The sequence below is a fragment of the Pinus tabuliformis genome, chromosome 8 (genome assembly GCF_031772625.1).
Source record: "Pinus tabuliformis cultivar Carrire ecotype Pingquan chromosome 8, CPIR1, whole genome shotgun sequence".
NCBI lineage: Eukaryota > Viridiplantae > Streptophyta > Pinopsida > Pinales > Pinaceae > Pinus > Pinus tabuliformis.
In genome coordinates, this window is record NC_142294.1 from 1629906948 (window position 1) to 1629928056 (window position 21109).

Sequence of the window (21109 nt, forward strand, 5' to 3'; positions counted from 1 at the left end):
TATGTAACAGATCTGGTTTAGCCATCGGCTTCCATCGTACGGGGATAAATTTTATCAAGATTTGGTTATAATGTCGGCGTCAGGGTAAATTTTTATCAAAATTTGTTTATAATTTCAAACCCTGACAAAGTATTTATGTTTGTTTTAATGGAATATATTACTAATTTTGGTTTTTGGGGTTTGGAATTTATTAGCAAGTAAATTCTCGGTTTATAAATAAAAACTTATTTATATTTGTTTTAATTGAATATATTTATATAAAAATTGTGTTTAAATTTATATAAAAAAATAAAAATCGAAGAACAAAAAATATTTTAGATCTAGTTTAAAATAAATTTGAATGGAGTAGTCTGCGTAAGCGGAGGAATTGTCCGAATGGCCAAAAAATGGATTCCCAAAAGTGGCCGGAATTTGGGCAAAAAAATTCAAAAAATCTTGTAGAGGCAGTGTTTGACTCATGTTTTTGATGGTGGAAATAGATTCAACACCATCAAAAACTTCTAAGGCATCTAAAATTATGAAGTTTGACAAAGTGGATTCTCAAAAGTGGTCGGAATCTAGGAAAAAAAACTTCAAAAAATCTTGTAGAGGCAGTGTTTGAATCATGGTTTTGATGATGGAAATAGATTCAACACTATCAAAAACTTCTAAGGCAGCTAAAATTATGAAGTTTAACAGTTTTTACTTGGATTTACAAAAATCGCAATCAGATTTTTCCAAATTATCACTGGAATTGAAACTTAGAGAATGCCAATTTGAATTTAACAGATCTGGTTTAGCCATCGACTTCCAACATACAGGGATAAATTTTATCAAAATTTAGTTATAATTTGAAAGACTGACAAAATATCCATCAAATTTAGTTTATATTTAGGGCTTATTTTTGTTTGTTTTAATTGAATATATCTATAAAAATGGTGTGCAAATTTATATGAATTTGAAAAATAAATTTGAATTAAAGGCATATTTATATTTGTTTTAATGAAATATATCTATAAAAATTGTGCAAATTTATATGACTTTAAAAAATAAATTTGAATTAAGAAAAATAAAATTAAAAAGTAGATCAAATCTTTAAGGAATTGCCTTTAAAAGGCATTATACATTGTTAAAACCAAAAGTGATGTTAATGCATGTCCATAAAAAGGATTCCATAAAGAATGGAGTTTAAAAGGTTGATACATTGTTTTAATTTAATTTGTATTTCAAAAAACAAAAGTGATGTTAATGCATGGAAATTGCTCCAAGATTGCCATGGGAAATTAGAAATGTAAATCTTGATTTATTAAATTATTTTTTAAATAATAAATAAATTTTATATTAATTTATAAAAATTAAAATATATATAAAATAAAAAATATTTTAAATTACTTTTATGTAATATGTATTTTATGTAGTTAAAGTTTTGTTGTTACACTATAAAAATTAATAAATTTAATTACATCATAAAATTTAATAAGAATGTATATTTATGTTTTTGTAGGGTAGAGGATATTAATTATTTCTGTTTTAATTTTATTTTTATGGTTATTATTTGATTTTTTAAATAAAACTTAATAATAATTATATCTAAATTATTTGTGAGACATATTCTACTAAATTTTATACGGAGGTTAAAACTAACAGTTAACACAATGTACTAAGTAACTCCAATAAATTTTAATGCGGAAAAATAAATATAAACAAAATATAGGATTGCATACATTGGATTTTATTTTTTTCATGCTCACATTTCTCTTCATGCACAAGAATAAAATTTCAAACATATAAAATAAAATGCATAACATACAAAACAACCTAGAAAAATCTAATATTTGAAGCTATTGAAACAAAGTGAGCAAGGTTGTTTTTTCCAAGTTTTACCTAGAAGACATGCATTTGTAGAGCTATAAAGTCTTTGTGTAGTGTGCATTTATTAAGTGGTTTTATTTTCCAAATCAGATATGAAAATTGCTCAGGATTATGATATTTGTGGTGGAAATTAGGATTTACTTTGATCTAGCTAAAAACTTTTATTGCAATGAATTCTCACATTAGTGAATGATACCTTTAAATAAACTACATTAGAGAAGAATACCATGGGAAAAACCACGGATTGTGAAAAAATGGAGCCGAAAAACCTCCATCTGTATCTTTACTATTGTATTTCAATTAAATAATAATAATTACTATTATTATTTAATTTTATTTAAATTTTACCCTTTTTTATGTAAATTGACCATCAGAGAAGAATATCATGGGAAAAATCATGGGTTATCTCAATTTTTTTATTTTTCGAACTTATTATTTTATTTTTCTTTTTTTTTTAAGCTTGGAAAGACTAAATCTTCATCATGTCCATTATATCGGAGTAGTCTACCTAGGCGGTAGAATGGTCCGTTTTCCGTCACCCGTAGGAAAATTGTCCGGCTCCGGCCACCGTGAATGTCTCCGTCGTCGGCCACCCTTCCCTAGCTCCGCCAGCCTCCTTCTCCGCTTCTCCGCCACCCTCCCCTGGCAATCCTGACATTCCGCTTCTCCGCCACCCTCCCCTGGCAATCCTGACATTCCGTGACCAGGGCCCTGACAAAAAATCGGATTCGGATCCCAGGCCTGACATCCCCTGACAGAGTACTCACGAGCTATTGCAGCCGCGGTGTATTGTTCCGGGGAGTTCCTTATTCCGGTGGACTGTTGCGGGAAGGAACGGACGCGCTGATACAACACAGTTGCTAAGATTGTCGCTGGTGCTGGAGTTCTCTGTTTTATCATTAGAAAGTTCGGGGAACCGCAGATTTTCGGAGGCCAAATCCCCATGGGCTGCGAGAAGAGGGGAACTGCAGATTTTCAGAGGCCAAATCCCCATGGGCTGCGAGAAGAGCCTCTCAAAGGAGCAAATAGAGGAGCTAAAGGAGATCTTTGCGAGGTTCGATCTTGACTCAGACGGAAGCCTGACGCAATTAGAGCTGGGGGGCTTTCTGAGGACGGAAGCCCAGCGCGAACAGATAGATGCCCTAATCAAGCGCGTGGATACAAACAACAATGCGCTGATAGAGTTCCCGGAACTGGTGAGCCTGATCGCCCCCTGTGTAACGGCAGAGGTCTCGAATAACCAGGAGCAGCTGATGGAGCTGTTCCGCTCCTTTGACAAGGACGGTAATGACTACATTACGGCGGCGGAGCTCGCGCGGTCCATGGCCAAGATGGGCCATGCCCTGTCTTTCCGAGAGCTCACTGAGATGATTGCCGAGGCTGATACAGATGGGGATGGAAGAATAAGCTTTGCAGAATTCACCGCTGCGGTCACTTCTGCTTCGGTCGATTATCTCAAAGCATCTTTGATGTAAATAAAAATAGGGTTCGTGTTTCTGTTTGTCTGCGGATGCGTTTTATAAATTGTAATTATTGTGTTATCTGGCAAGAAATATGTTTTGGCTTACCATTCTTTTGTGGATTTCTATGGGCTGGGGTTTAACTTAATTTTGGGCCAGGACCGAATTCTGGCCCATTGTTAAATTACTTTCAGAGATTGCTCTGCTACAATAGGTAGGCCTAGGGACAAAGAACCGATGACTTATTCTCTATCGATGTTAAGTTGCTGGCTGGCTTTAGACCAGGGCCGGAATATGAGATATTTGGGGGCTGTATGATTTTTTATATGTTATGTTGTCAATGTCTCATTTTGAATGAAGTGCGAAGTGTCAGTGTTTCATTGGTGTATTATGGGTAACTCTAAAATAAAAATCAGAACATGTGTTGATTGCTGATATTATACCACGAATCCTCAAAGGGTGTTTCAATCCTGCTTCGGTTTTCTTGAAAAACCCCAACAATTGTGTGGCTTTTGTTAAAAAAGAAATTTGCGATTTAAAAATTGGGAGGTTTTTACAAAATAAATATATTCTCTTAGATTATTTTCAGGTTAACGGAATCCTAGATGATTTTCAAATTCAGGAATGTAGATGATTTTCAGATTCAGGAATGCAAACATATATGTACTGGGAAATATTCCATTTTCTTGTAAAATCAAATGCTTCTATGGGTTTTTTTTAAGGGCTCATATACAGAACTGACAGCGGGAAAATTAAAACTAGAAATAGTAATTGAGTTTTGAATCACTGTGACAAACGAAACATCAGATCAGCTCACAGGATATATCCAAGGCCGCAATGAACTGAGATGATGAGCTTTGAATCGTTATAACAAAGCGAAAACCAAATCTAAGCTGTAGCCGCAGACAAAACATCACATCAGCTCACAGAATAGGCTGCAGTGAACTATAACAAGAACATCACATCAGCTCACAGAATATATCCAAGGCTGCAATGAACTATAGTTTTGCATTCTGAAATGACCCAACCTCTCGGTTAGGAAGCTGTAGCCACAGGCAAAACATCACAATAACTCACAGAATATATCCAAGTCTGCAGCAAACTCGAATAGGTTTGCATTCTGAAATGACGCAACCTCTCGGTTAAGTTAGAGCCCACTAAGATTAACAAGGGGCTTATTACAGAATGAGCTGTGACGGCTTATTACAGGATGAGTTGTGTAAGAGATGTGGGAGAAATAGTTTCTACTGGTTGGATAGTTGGATAGATAATTTTTATTGCCGTCTATGTTGTAAGTAGTATAGGATAAAAAGTTAAAAGAGTTTTTTTTTTTTCAGAAGAAAAAAAACCAAATATATTATATTACAGGAAATATAAAGTCATGTATACAGCATAACAGTATTGCCTGGACCACAGCAAAAACAGATAAAACCCATGTATAAGAAATAACTGTAAAAAGTTAAAAGAGTTAATTCCCTGATTCGTAACAAAACAAAAAACAACCAACGAAACAATAAGGAAAAAAACAACAAACAAAAACAAGAAGGAAAATTGAACAAACAATAACGTAGGAAAAACTGAAAACAAGAAGCGGAACAATAAGAAAAAGTGATAACCGGTTCTCATGGTAGTTGATTTGATTTTAGGATGACACACAGTAGTTGCTTTTAAGCTGTCATTTTAAGAAGTTTAATGTGTGCTTTATAATGATTCAACAAGCTTTAGTGTACTCGAGATTTTTCTCCACCATGAAAGGAGTGACCCACTGTATTATTGTTGCCTCACTAATACTTTCATTATGCACTATTTTAAGTATTGGCTTCTATTTTCATGTTCCCGATTGTTTAAATTTATATTTTTAACAAGATGTTGTTGGTCTCAGGAATCATTTAAGTAGAGTTCCCTTCACTCTCTTGAATTTAAGTATGAAGGGGTTTTGGTAGCTCATTATATTAAATATCATTTGTAGGATTCAACTCCTTTAAGTAAGTCATTCATGTATGACCATTTCCATGAGAGGTAGACTGATTAATTTCTCATGATTTATAAAAGAAAATTTCTATTCTTTTATATTGTTTATAAATGAAAAATTTTACTCTGCCTTTTATAAATGAAAAAATTTATTCTTTTATTAAAGAATATAAAAGACATTAAAAGACCTTTCAAAATTAAAGACTATTTTGACCTTTCAATACAAATTCATTGAATCCAAAAATATTTAACACAAATACAAATTCATTTAACAAAAGCTTTGATTTAACTTTGATTTATTTTATTGTTTATACCTGAAAAAATGTATTCTTTTATATCGTTTATAAAAGAAAAGTTGTATTATTTTATATGGTTTACCTAATAAAAGTTGTATTCTTTTATTAAAGAATATAAGAGGCATTAAAAGACCTTTCAAAATTTAAGACTATTTTGACTTTTAAATACAAATTTAGTGAATCCAAAATCATTTAACACATACAAATTCATTTAACAAAAGCTTTGATTTGTCGTATTGTCTATCAAAACCTTTGATTTGTTGTATTGCGTATTGTCTATAACAAAAGCTTTGATTTGCTGTATTGCCTATACATGAAGGCGGTAAAAACTCGTTAAATCGAACTTTGATTTATTGTCTCTTTCATTTGATATAAACAGCAACTCATTAAGCCCAAACTTTAATTTGTTGTCTATATGAAAGCAGTACAAACTCATTAAACCCAGCTTTGACCCAGCAAATCTTCATTGAATCCAACTTTGATTCCCTGTCTATATATGAAAGCTGTAAGTATCTTGTATTTTGTTGATAACCAACTTGGATTTATCCATACAAGTACAAACTCATTGAATCCAACTTTGATGTGTCTATATATGAAAGTTATTGCTTACACCTAATCTTCTATTCATAACCAATTTGAAGAAGGATGAGGCAAATACCTTTACAGGAGTAACCATCTTCTCCACTTGTATTATTTACTTTTCACTTGGTAAACCTCCCAGTCTGTTTGAAATAGATTTTTGTATTGATGAATTTCCACTCCAGATATCCATCATTGCTATTTACTTTTCACTTGGTAAACCTCCCAACCTGTTTAACATAGATGTTTGGATTGATGACTTTCAAGTCCAGGTATCCATCACGGTTCGTTAAAAAATGTTCCGTAATTTAGATAGCTTTGTCAAGGTTTCAAAAAGTGTTCAAATACGTTCACCAAGTTACAAACAGATCAATCGCTTCTTTAGTTTTGAACATCTTGCTTAGTTGATCATGGCTTCATGGCATTTGCTGTTTTTCTCTGTGTTTGCTGCATGGGGCAAATGACACTAATCTTGTAAACCACACCACCACTCTGAAAATAAGCCAATGCCTTCAGACACTTTATACTCGTGTGCCTTAAGTAGCTCGTTAGGTGGAGCCCTTTGAAGTTCACAGCCAACAGCATCTTGTTAAAAATATAAATTTAAACAATCGGGAACATGAAAATAGAAGCCAATGCTTAAAATAGTGCATAATGAAAGTATTAGTGAGCCAGCAATAATACACTGGGTCACTCCTTTCATGGTGGAGAAAAATCTCGAGTACACTAAAGCTTGTTGAATCATTATAAAGCACACATTAAACTTCTTAAAATGACAGCTTAAAAGCAACTACTGTGTGTCATCTTAAAATCAAATCAACTACCATCCTGGTTATTCGAGACCTCTGCCGTTACACCGGGGGCGATCAGGCTCACCCGTTCCGGGAACTCTATCAGCCCATTGTTGTTTGTATCCACCCGCTTGATTAGGGCATCTATCTGTTCGCTGCTGGGCTTCAGTCCTCAGAAAGCCCCCCAGCTCTAATTGCGTCAGGCTTCCGTCTGAGTCAAGATCGAACCTCGCAAAGATCTCCTTTAGCTCCTCTATTTGCTCCTTTGAGAGGCTCTTCTCGCAGCCCATGGGGATTTGGCCTCCGAAAATCTGCGGTTCCCCGACCTTTCTAATGATAAAACAGAGAACTCCAGCACCAGCGACAATCTTAGCAACTGTGTTGTATCAGCGCGTCAGTTCCTTCCCGCAACAGTCCACCGGAATAAGGAGCTCCCCGGAACAATACACCGCGGCTGCAATAGCTCGTGAGTACTCTGTCAGGGGATGTCAGGCCTGCGATCCGAATCCGATTTTTTGTCAGGCGCTGGTCACGGAATGTCAGGATTGCCAGGGGAGGGTGGCGGAGAAGGAGGCTGGCGGAGCTAGGGAAGGGTGGTGGAGGACGAAGACATTCACGGTGGCCGGAGCCGGACGATTTTTCGACCGGTGACGGAAAACGGGCCATTCTACCGCCTAGGTAGACTACTCCCATTATATCACCCCAATCGGTGTGGGAATTGAACCGGTGACTTCACATCAAGGAATGCCTTAACAGAGCATCTGATCGTCGTTTATCCAAGACCCCATGGACATTTTAAATATTAATTTATTATTATTATTATTATTTTATTTTTTAATGTAATTTGACCAAGTCAAAATGCTTACATAACATAACATAACATATGTACACTAATGAGCGTGACATTTTGAAAATATTCACTATTTATCTACCACACATCTAACATCCTAGACATCTCCCCCATACTAAGTTGTAGAGCGCTTCCTAGCACAATGATCAAAATTAACAATACCCAAGATTACAATGTATGGTCACAATGAACAATACCCAAGATTACAATGTATGATCAAAATAAATAATACCCAGGTAGGTTTAAAGAAGTAATCTCCTCCCAAAATGACGACATCAAATATAAAAACCAAAACATGAAATGAAACTCAAGAAGTTCTACCTCTCCGTGACACCATGTGGGACTACATAAAATCACTTTTAATCTCACAATTAAAGTCCTCATTTTTTTAAATAAAATATATTTCATTTTAAAACTACCCTTAGAGTCTCTTCATTAAAAATATTAAAATAACAATAAAGTTAAATCTTTGATTTAACTTTATTACCTAATGACTTATCGTTATTTTATTTAAAACCACTGAACTATATAAAATGATGAGAGAGTCATCAAAATTGAACCCATCGACAATACTAAAAATAGTAACCCTGCCCACTGGCCCAATCGATGCTCGAAATTAAGTCACTAAAAATAGTAAGTATTAGAAAACTATCTTGAAATCATTCTATAAAAAGGCATCATGCTGATAATCCCAAGTGAGATCTCAACTGACCATAAAACACTGCCAAACTACTGGCTTAATTACCTCCAAGGTTCTCTAACCCTAACCCAATAGCCTACGAGAGCTAACTGATAGGCTAGGCATTCACCAACTCCATTAGATGGGAACGCGACATTGCAATCCACCCTTTCCAAAATTGCTTGTCCTCAAGCAATCTCAACTCTGGATGCTACAATACCTGTTCATTTTCCCATGTGTCAGCCTCTACTAGCAATTTCTTCCATTTGATAGGAAACTCTTTGATGACCCTCTTATGAAGAGTCATCTCTATAATATCAAGGATGGCTTTTGGAATCAACATCAACTTCCCTTCCTCATCCAGCAGTGGCAACTCAAATGAGGGGACCACGTTATGACCAAGTGCTTTTTTGAGTCTAGATACATGAAATACGTTATGAGCCTTGTTGCTAGTTAGTAGCTCAAGTTCATAGGAAACCTCTCCAACCCTTTGAGATACTTTAAATGGTCCATAAAACCTAGGCTTGAGTTTCTTTACTCCACTCTTCTTGAGAGTGGACTGTCTAGATGGATACGATCTCAAATAAACTATGCCCCCAACCTCAAAAGTGTGCTCTATCCAATGTTGATCAATATAAAACTTCTGCGAGTTTTGTGCCTATTGCAAATTTTCCTTCAGTGTCTTCATGATGTCCTGGCTCTCTTGTAGTAAGTATTTTGCCTTAGGAACTCTATTATACACAAACAATAGATCCATGAAGTTGGGAGCCTCATACCCATATAAATCCATGAATGGAGACATTCTGACAAACATGTGATAAGTAGTATTATAGCAATACTCACCAAGGTGTATCCATTTGATTTAAGCTCTCTGTTGTCCAGAAACATAGTTCTTAAGATACCCCTTCACCCATTTTGTTCACTATATCTGTTTGACCATTTGTTTGTGGGTGGTAGATATTTCTAGGAATGAGCTCTGTCCCACTAAATATGAAGAGATCCAACCAAAACATACTCAAAAACTTGTCCCTATCACTAACAATGTTTTTGGGCATCTGGCACAACTTGAAAATCACAGTGAAAAACAATTCAGCTACCTACATTGTCGTATAAGTCGTTGAAATGAAAAAGAAGTGTGAAAACTTAGTCAACGTGTCAACCACCACATAGATGCAATCTTTACCTAGTAACTTAGGTAGCCTTGTGATGAAATCCATACAGATAGATTCCCATTTCTGATTAGGAATAGGTAGGGACTAAAGTAGATTAGCTGGATAAGTATGCTCATTCTTGTTTTGCTAGCAAGTAAGACACTCTCTAACATACTTAAGGACTTCATTTTGAAGTCCTTTCCATGTCAATCTCTCCTAGATTTTCCTGTATATTAAAAGAAACCCAATTGACTAGCCATAGGTGCATCATGAAATGTCCTTCCAATAGAAAATGCACGATAGTTAGTGTGCGGTGATTTGACATTTTATTTATTAAAATAAAACAAAATAACTCAATATATTTACTTTAAGTTGTGAAGAAGGCACCAAATAAATTCTACTCTTAGACATAATCAACTCATTTACCACTTTATATCTTACACCAATAATTGTGCCTTCCACAACTGTTGTAGCCCATGAATATTTGTAATACTCTACTACAATTAACTCCCTCCAATCAATAAAAATCCCCAGCAATAGCATATGTGAGGCCTCCTAGAAAGTGCATCAACAACTACAATTTTCTTCGCCTTGACATATACAATGTCAAAATCATATGCATGTAATCTACCGACCCACTTATGATGCCTATCATTTAGATCCTTCTAGTTCATGAAATATTTGAAGTTGTTATGATCTGTTTTGATGATAAAATTACCCCCAACTAGGTATGGTTTGAATTTATCTAAGGCATGCATAATGCCCAACAACACTCTACGATAAATAAAATAACTCCTCTCTGTGCCTATTAATTTTCTACTCTCAAAAGTAACGCGGTGCTTATCTTGCATAAGAACAAGTCTTATCCCCTCTCTCGAAGCATCACACTCCAACTCAAAGGGTTTGGAGAAATATGGTATTGCCAACATAGGGTATGTGCACATCACCTACTTGAAGTGCTCAAAACACTTTTATGTTGAATCAGACCACTCAACGACCCCCTTAGTCAAATTTGTGAGTGATGGTGTAATTTGTGAAAAACCCTTAACAAATCATCTATAGAAATCATAAAGAACAAAGAATCCCTTAAGTTAGGTGATCCAAAATGGATCTTAAACCCTCTAAACCTCTAAGTCTTTGAATATCGGAAAACACTATCGCATGGAAAAACACTAAGAATTGGTGGAAATAGAGCTAAGCAGAGGTTCGATGGCGCTGGACAGGAGCCGTTTGATTGGAGAGATCAACGGTCTAGATCAAATCGGCAGATCGCATCGGCGGAGGTCAGCAGGGCATATCGGCGCTAACCCTGAGTAGGTTGCGACTGCGATCCAACGATATAACGTGGACCGTCGGATCGGCGCGCAGATCAACGGCGGAGACCACGTATATCACATCGCAGATTTAAAGGGGAAAGGCCCAAACCGCAGGCCCGAAGACTCAGCGATATGCGATTGTGACTTATCGCATCGCAAAATACAAAGGGGTGATGCCAATGGACCATGAAACAACGATACACCGATAGCCGATAAGGCCGATCGGAGTGATCGAAGATCGAAGATCGGGGAAGTGAAGCGACATGCGATGTATGCAATGAGCGGACCCGACATGTTTATAAATGCCACCCTATAATATTTGAGTTCTGATATAAAAGTGTTTGTCGGGCTTTTTTTGTGTATTGGTGTATTTCCGTTACAAAATCGAAATACAAAGGAGACATGACATATGGCGCTACAACGATAAAACACGGACCCGAAAGGATTTATGAATGCAACTTATGTTATTTGGGTTTTGTGTTAAATAGTATTTCGGGCAGCCTTCAGGCGGTAAGTGGTATTGGATGGGCTCCGCTCGATTCCATACACCAACCGACATGTAGCACACTACAGGAGAGAGAAAACCACTTTTTCAGACGGGTAATCTCCGTGCACGTAGGCCACCCGAAATGGCTGTCAACCGTTGGATCGGAGATCGGGTAGATCAACAGTGTGGAATACAAAGGGCTTGCGATAGCGATAAAAGGCGGACCCGATGGAGTTATAGGTGCGGTTCTATAAAATTTGAAGTCCACTAGGACGTTTTGTCGGGTTTTTTTGCTGTTTTTCAATGTATTTTATGTATTTCCAATAAAAATGAAATAAGGCCCAAATATGTATTATATCGGCGCATTTGTGCGGAGGAAGACCGAAGGGTCGGTTTCACTGCACCCGCCGATCCTTCCATTTCTAAAAGAAACTGTTTGGTGCATTAAGTGTTTATTACAATGAGTGTTTAATGCTCAAAAGGGAGATGAACAGACAGGAGCCGGGAGCCCGAAAGCCCGAGGAGGGAAGGCGAACAGACAAGGCCGATAGGCTTAAAAGCCATCCAATGGCGGAACAGAGGGCAGTGACAGAGAGGGGAGCAAGAGAAACTAGAAGACAGAGAAGCAGTTGCTCAGAGACAGAGAGTCAGAGAAAACGCAGCTATGAACAGTTGATCAAAGGCACTAAGAGGGAGAGTCTGTATACTCTTTAAACTCAAGGTTTTCGAGTGAAATCCCTGTGTAATATCATTGTTGTTGTGTTGAGACTTTGCTTGAGCTCACACTTGTAACATTCTGCTCTTAAAGACATAATATAGAGGTCGACACTGAAAGCTGGACCAGGAGACGTATCCAGGAAGTCTAGTGAACTCCTTGATTATTTTTCGTGTTGATGTGTGTGTCTGTTATGTTTTCTGACTGTTAATTGTCTATATTATTCGCAATATTTTCGATTTGTTGCACTAAGTAATAAAGGCATTCCTGCACATGAGTCTGTAATACCTTAATATTGATTTAAGATCTCATTTTCAAATCAAGTGGTATCAGAGCATTTGGTTTTGGTTTTGTTAAGGTTAGACAAGCTTGTGCTGGATTTTGAATGCTAACTAGATTAAAGCTTAGACTAGGAGAAGGAGAACTTGTTGAGGCTAATCCAGAGATTGGAAGAGTCTTTTCTCAGAGAAGAATGATAGAAGAAGGTCCACTGGGATCAAAATCTCAGTTCATGGACAGTTTTATGGCCATGCGAGCCATGGTGGAAGAGATGTATCCGAAGTTTAAGAAGGGTCGAGGTGAAAGCACTTCAACACCTAAACTAGACAAAGGAGCAGAGGAACCTTTTCTAGTTGCCCCTCCAGAAGGCAAAGGAAAAGAAGAAACTGAAATGGAAAGAGAGGAAATGAAACATTGTACAAAAGCATAAACCTTCATCCACTCATTGCAAGAAAGAAGGACACGATGAGGCACACTGTTGGCTTTTGCATCCAGAATGGAGACTTAAGAAGTTCAGTGGAAGGAAGAAAAAGAATGTTGCAACTATTCAGAAGGACTTGGGATCAGATTCAGGCATTGAAAAAACAGTTACAGCCATAGGTATTAAAGGTAAAGATTCTGAAGCATCCACAAGTAATTCTGCACAATCTGTTGATAATGAAAGTAATGAGAGGGAAATAAATGAGCTTTTTCGTATTAGAGTAATTTCCAAGAACAATAAGATTAATACTTTGTTTGATAGTGGATCACAAGTAAATTTGATTTCTGAAACTGTTGTAAAGAAGTTGGGATTACAAACAAAACCTCATGAGAAGCCATATCCATTAGGTTGGGTGTGTGATAAAACAAAGCTACAAGTAACGAGACAATGTCAACTTAGGTTTGCTATTGGATCAACATTTGTAGATGAAGTTGAGTTAGATATAGTTCCATTGGATATATGTGGTATTGTTTTGGGAAGTCCATACTAGTATGATAGGAAAGCTATTTTCTATAGAGTTGAAAATAAGTATCAACTCACTAAAGATGGAATAGAGTATATTGTAAGAGCTCATAAACTCAAGGGTAACTATTCTCTCATAAACTTAGGACAGATGAAAAGAATTGTGAATTCAAGTAAGCAATTTTTACTAATGGTTGTAAAGGAAAAGAATCTTGAAAAATCCAATGCATTTGAAGGCTGTGATTCTAAACAGAAAGCTGATTTAGTTAAAGTTGTTTCAGAGTATGATGTTCTATTTCAAGAACCAAAAGGTCTGCCACCCAAGCGAGAAATAGTACATTGCAGCAAGATGCTCCATTACCTAACATTGGAATGTACAAGTTGTCAACTCTAAAGAATGCAGAGATAAAGAAGAAGGTACAGGAGTTGCTCGATAAAGGGTTTATACGACCAAGCACATCACCATGTGGATCTCCAATCGTGCTGGTGAGAAAGAAAGATGGTTCGTGGAGAATGTGCATTGATTATAGAGCACTAAATAAAATAACGATCAAGAATTGTTATCCTCTTCCTCGTATTGATGATTTATTAGATCAGTTGAAAGAAGCAGTTTACTTTTCTAAGTTAGACTTGCGAAGTGGTTATCATCAGGTTAGAGTTGCAGAACAAGATGCATGGAAGATTGCTTTCAAGACAAAGCAAGGATTGTATGAATGGTTGGTTATGCCTTTTGGCTTAACTAATGCTCTTGCTACATTTATGAGAGTTATGAATGATGTACTCAGACCATTTATTGATGATTTTGTAATTGTTTATTTAGATGACATTCTTGTTTTTAGTAAGACATGGGAAGACCATGTAAAGCATGTAAAGCAGACTTTAGATGTTTTAAAAAGAGAAAATCTCTATGTAAAACTGTCAAAATGTGAATTTGGCAGAACATCTTTAAATTATTTGGGTCATATTGTAGGGGGTGGTGAATTGAAGATAGATCCCTCTAAGGTTGAAGTCATTGTGAACTGGCCTAAACCCAAATCTGCTACAGAGGTTAGGAGTTTCCTAGGGGCAGCACAATACTGGAGAAAGTTTATTGCTAACTTTTCTTTGATTGCAGCTCCATTACATGCTTTAACAGGATTGAAACAGGTGTTTCAGTGGGGAGGCAAACAATAGAAAGCCTTCAACACCTTAAAAGAGAAAATCAGTACAACACCAGTACTAGCACTGCCAGATCTTCAACATCCATTTGAGATTGAGACAGATGCCATTGACTATGCCATGGGAGCAGTGTTAATGCAACATGGAAAACCCATATGCTATCATTCTAAGACATTTGCTTTTGCAGTAATTAATTATCCCACGTATGATAAAGAATTGTATGCATTAGTACAAAGTATGAAAAAGTGGAAACATTAGCTAATGGGTAAAGAAACAATCATACATACAGATCATCAACCACTTCAATATTTGCAATCAAAAACTAAATTGTAGCAATCAAGACATTATAGGTGGATGGGTTTTCTATAGCAATTTCATCTTGTCATTAGATATAAGAAGGGCATACACAATAAGGTTGCAAATATGTTATTAAGACCAATCATAAATGCATCTACTATACTTAAGCATAATTCAGTAATGCATGAAAGTTACATTGAACAATATGCTCAATATGTAGGATTTAAAGATGTATATGCAACTTTAAGTCATGAAAAGCAAGTAGAAGAATTGGATTATTATGTAAAGGACCAACTCTTATATCATTTGGGAAAGTTATGCATTCCACAAACTGAAAGAGTTAACATAATTCGAGAAGCACATACTTCTCTCATATCAAGTCATTTTGGTGTAAGTAAAATAGTTTCACAATTGCAAAGGTTCTGCTATTGGCAAAGAATGCATGAGACAGTTTCTAGATGTATCAAGGGATGTACTATGTGTGCTACAATCAAGCCCAGTAATAGAAAATTAGGCTTGTACACTCCACTTCCAATTCCTTCTCGTCCTTGGGAAAGTGTTTCCATGGACTTTGTTGGGGGATTGCCAAAATCTAGAAAAGGTCATGATTATTTGCATGTTGTTGTGGATAGGTTCAGTGAAATGTGTATTTTGATACCATGTAACAAGCAGGTTACAGCTGAACAGACAACAAAGGTGTTCTTTCAGAATGTATGGGTTCATTTTGGGTTTACCCACTTCTATTGTATCTGATCGAGATTCTCGATTTGTTGGGAAGTTTTGGTCAAGTTTATGGGAGTTTATGGACACCAGGTTGAAGAAGAGCACAACATTTCATCCACAGACAGAGGTGGTCAACGGGACAATGATCTAGTTGCTCAGAGGCTATTTCAGCAAGCATCCCAAGCTTTGGGATGAGCATTTGTGTTATGTGCAACATGCTTACAACCGTGCCAAGCATTCTTCTACTCAAAGATCTCCTTTTGAGACTTGTTTTGGTTTTATACCAAAGTATCCCTTGGATTTTGTCTTTGGTAAAGACATAGTAGTTGATGGACACAGTGATGTGGACAAAGCAACCAAGTTCATTGAACAAATCCAGGAAATTCACCAGGTAGTACAGAAACAACTGAAAAGAAGTCAAGCCAAGTACAAGGCAAGACATGACAAGCATGGAGTTGAGCATAGTTTTCAAGTTGGTGATCAAGTCTGGTTGTACATCAGCAAAGACAGAATGTAAGGTGAAGGTAAGAAGCTAAAACCAATAAGGTATGGACCTTTCAAGATACTTGATAAAATTGGTGAAAATGCTTTTCGCCTTGATTTGTCAGCTTATATGCAGATCTATTCAATCGTTAATGCAGAAAACTTGATATTGTATGAACCTTCATTGATTAAAGATCCTGAAGAGCAAGGTCATTTTCCTTCTATTGAGGATCTGTTGCCAGAGTATCTCAATAAGTTACAAGAGGACACAGTTCTCGGCAAGAAGGTAAGAACAATGCATCGAGGGGATGTTGAGTACCTGAGAGTAGGGCTCAAAGGTTCAAATCCAAGCAAGGCACGATGGATAGAAATGGGACAAGTGAGGGAGCTATATCCTCACTTGATCGATGCCTAAAAACCAATTTTTGGTGGTCCAAAGGCTTTTCAGTCGGAAGGCATGATCCAAAATGGATCTTAAACCCTCTAAACCTCTAAGTCTTCGAATATCGAGAAACACTATCACATGGAAAAACACTAAGAATTGGCGAAAACAGAGCTAAGCGGAGGTTCAAATGGCGTTACATAGGAGTTGTTGGATCGACAGATCAATGGTCCAGATCAAATCGACAGGTCACATCGGTGGAGGTCAGCGAGGCATATCGACGCTAACCCTGAGTAGGTTGTGACTGCGATCCAGCGATATAACATGGACCATCGGATCGACGCACAGATCAACGGCGGAGATCACGTATATCGCATCACAGATTTAAAGGGGAAAGGCCCAAACCGCAGGCCTGAAGACTCAGCGATATGCGATTGCGACTTATCACATCACAATATCGCATTGCAAAATACAAAGGGGTGATGCCAATGGACCATGAAACAATGATACGCCGATGCACCGATAGCCGATAAGGCCGATCGAAGCGATCAGAGATCGGAGATCGGGGAAGTGAAGTGACATGCGATATATGCAATGAGCGGACCCGACAGGTTTATAAATGCGGCCCTATAATATTTGAGTTCTGATATAAAAGTGTTTGTCGGGCTTTTTCTGTGTATTGGTGTATTTCCGTTATAAAACCAAAATACAAAGGAGACATGGCATATGGCACTACAACGATAAAACACGGACCCGAAAGGATTTATGAATGCAACTTATGTTATTTGGGTTTTGTGGTAAATAGTATTTCGGGCGGGCTTCAGGCGGTAAGTGGTATTGGACGGGCTCTGCCCGATTCCATACACCAGTCGACATGTAGCACACTACAGGAGAGAGAAAACTGATTTTTCAGGCGGGTAATCTCCGTGCACACAGGCCACCCGAAATGGATGTCAACCGTTGGATCAGAGATCGGGCAGATCTACGGTGTGGAATACAAAGGGCTTGTGACAACCATAAAAGGTAGACCCAACGCAGTTATAGGTGTGGTTCTATAAAATTTGAAATCCGCTAGGTAGCGTTTTGTCGGGTTTTTCGCTGTTTTTCGTTTTGAGGGATTTGTGCAGAGGGAGACCGAACAGTCGGTTTCACCGCGCCTACCAATCCTTCCGTTTCTAAAAGAAAATGTTTGGTGCCTTAAGCGTTTATTAAAATGAGTGTTTAACGCTCAAAAGGGAGATGAATGGATAGGGGCCTGGAGCTCGAAAGCCCGAGGAGGGAAAGCGAATAGACAAGGCCGATAGGCTTAAAAGCCATCCAATGGTAGAATAGAGGGCAACGACAGAGAGGGGAGCAAGAGAAACCAGAAGACAGAGAAGCAGTTGCTCAGAGACAGAGAGTCAGAGAAAACGCAGCTACGAATAGTTGATCAGAGGCACTAAGAGGGAGAGTCTGTGTACTCTTTAAACTCGAGGTTTTCGAGTGAAATCCCTGTGTAATATCACTGTTGTTGTGTTGAGACTCTGCTTGAGCTCACACTTGTAATATTATGCTCTTAAAGACATAATATAGAGGTCGACACTGAAAGCTGGACCAGGAGACGTAGCCAGGAAGTCTGGTGAACTCCTTGATTATTTGTTGTGTTGATGTGTGTGTCTGTTATGTTTTCTCACTGTTAATTGTCTATATTATTCACAATCTTTTCGATCTGTTGCACTAAGTAATAAAGGCATTCCTGCACATGAGTCTGTAATACCTTAATATTGATTTAAGATCTCATTTTCAGATCATTAGGTGATATTTGTAGGTGTAGGCCATTCTAGAATAGCCTTGATATTCTTAGGATCTACTCTTACTCCCTTTACACTTATGATATTACCAAGATAAAGAAGTTATGTCATCTCGAAGTCACAGTTGGACTCCTTAGCATATAGAGACTCACTCTCTAAGACACTCAATACCTCCTCAAGGTGTTACATATGCTCCTCCCAAATCTGACTAAAAATCAGGATGTCATCAAAAAATATCGACAAAACAAATTTCCTCAATTGATTCATAAAGACCTAATTCATACAACTTTGAAAAGTGCTTGGAGCATTCATTAATCCAAAGGGCATTACCAAGAACTTTAAATTCCCAAAATTACATCTGAAATCAATATTCTCAATGTCTGTATTTAATGTCTGCTCTCCATTAAATGTTGTCTCTGGTTGTTTTATCTCCCTTGCATGACTGCAAAATGAATGAGAACAACTTATGGCTCTTCTTCTTATAGAATTTTCTCATGAATCCTTTGTTCTGCTTCTTGAGATGCAGACTCTTCCCTAGTTACAATTCTGAACATGGACAGAGATATGAAAAAATCTTGTGGTAACTTACTCTCTTTTACTCAACATATTCTTGAGCATCCTCAAATTTTCTTGTTGGTTTACAGTTCTTGCTTATAAATGGATTAATACAAGTGGAACTTCTTTACCTATCCTTTAATAATTCTACTTTTAATAGATGAATGAAATTAACTTGCAGAAATAAAATAGACCACATTCAAAGAAAACTTAATCAATCTTGACAATGACCATGTACTTGAACCCCTTATGTTACCAAGACCTTGTTGTGACCAAGTTTCCTTTGACATAAGTTGTGTTCTCCTTTCCATGAATCCATTACTCATGTTTTTAGCAAAGTAAAAGAAAACACACTTAAATCAATGAAATACATTGTTCCAACATGACGTCTTGAAGAAAAACATTAAAGTGAATGTGCATCCTCTTACCTTTCATATTTCTGTTTCTCCTCCTCCAAGTTGTAAACATTGGTGCTACAAAAAATCATGATGTAGAACAAAAAGATAAAAATAGAAGGAAAAAATAATCAAACCATTGATGCTCTAATCCCTTTAGCATCTCTTCGACAATGACACCAAAAATTTATGGCAATTTATATGCATAAATTTTAATACATTAAATTATCAATTCGATTCTTAGGCTTATGAGATGCAAACACAGTATGTGTAAGACTAAATCCTAATCTATCAAGAAATGCAAACCAATTAACTGGGTAATACATGAGTTCTTCATTTGAATTGACATCTATAGGAATTGCAATTATCAAAGTTGTATGTCATAATATTTCACTTTGTCCCTATGGTCAAAGGGTTTATGCAATAATTATATGTGCAATTCATTAGACATCAATATAAGTGGATACCCCTGTAACACACTACTAAACCAAGTATCAAACAAAAATTTCAAGCAATGAATCTAAGGAAACTATTGAAAAATGAATCTATTAATTAATGAAAACAAGGCAATGCATACAAGAGAGAGGAGGCCATGCCTAACTTGGCATACGTTGCTAAAGAAGACTACAATACTAGGAGATAAATGATAACACCATATATAAGAACAATAGTTTTATATTATCATCAACATGCCAAAATTCAAATAATTACAATATCAACATTCATCAATTCTTCTATTGCTCTCCCTCCTCTCAATCTTGCTAAGCCTTCTTATTTATATCAATTGCAATGTATTGGCAGTAGCGATCCAAGAGACTTGCTCAATCTCCCTTTACGTGGATCTCAACGAAATTACATAGGATAATCCCACTACCTCAAACCAACGGAGATAAAAGGAATAATATGATCTTCATTGATATAATTGAGAATTTCAAGATGTAGAATGCACAAAATTCTCATCATCGCTGGAATCATTGTTCAACCATTGTGGGAAGCTCTTGTTTGGGGCATATTGTTCACTTGGGCTTTGACCAACAATTGGTGCTATCTTGGTGCAATCTAGAGTTGATTCAAGAGGAGCCACACCATTTCGTAAACCTTTTGATTAAAAGCCATGTGGCCAAATTTTGTTATGGAGAAACGCACATATGCCAACAAACGATCTATTGCCAAATCTCCATGCTATAGTTACAAAAATGAAATTTGGTAAGTTATCAAGAAAAACATATCCCATTATTCATAAAAACTGGGAATTTCATAGATACTGACAACATTTTACCTTCTACAACTCTTTGGATGACTGGATGTGAAAATCATGAGTAATGTAGTGTTAAGGATAGTGACTCGTAAATGTGAAGGAATAAAGAGGCAAAAGAGGTGCACTAATAGTGAAAAAATATGTCAAAATTGGAGCCTTATAGACATTAAGATGTTTAGGTTGACAGCACTGTGATGGCTCAATAAACTATTGATTGGCCAAGTTGTGGAGGAAATAGGTCTCAAGCAATAAGTGATTCTCTACAAATTGAATTTAATAGACTAAAAGCTTGAAGTTGTGTACATTGACATCATAGCTTCCAACCTCAAGGGCGGTGACAATGACACCATGGCGGCTTTGGAAGGCACCCTAGTGTTAAAGGGTACTTCTTCCAACCAAATACTTGTCAATAGAAAAAAATTAGCAAAGAATGCCTATTTATGAATGAGATCAAATGCACCGTGTCTTGTTTAAAAATGTTATTTTTTCTATAAATTATATGTTATGTTTTTATATGTCATTACTATTGCTTAATCTATTACATTCTTAATATTAAAGAGTGATAGTAATTATTTGATTTTTAAATTATGATTTTTTTTAGCTTGATTTCATTTTAGTTTTCCAATATGATTATACTATTCTTTATATAATATTAATATAAAAATCATAGTAACTTACAAAAAAAAATTAATTAAACTCA

General features: G+C 36.6%; 1 protein-coding gene across 1 annotated transcript; it reads left to right on the top strand.

The window, feature by feature from the left end:
* Positions 1-2682: 2682 nt before the first annotated feature.
* On the top strand, positions 2683-3541 carry LOC149242342 (putative calcium-binding protein CML16). Its single transcript, XM_089367673.1, has one exon. It carries the CDS (start codon positions 2844-2846, stop codon positions 3324-3326), a length of 483 nt encoding a protein of 160 aa, XP_089223799.1. The 5' UTR covers positions 2683-2843; the 3' UTR covers positions 3327-3541.
* The last annotated feature ends 17568 nt before the right edge of the window (positions 3542-21109 follow it).

What these genes read in the sequence shown, in the direction of transcription:
- LOC149242342 (XM_089367673.1), top strand. Translation starts at nt 2,844, where the DNA reads ATGGGCTGCGAGAAGAGCCTCTCAAAGGAGCAAATAGAGGAGCTAAAG.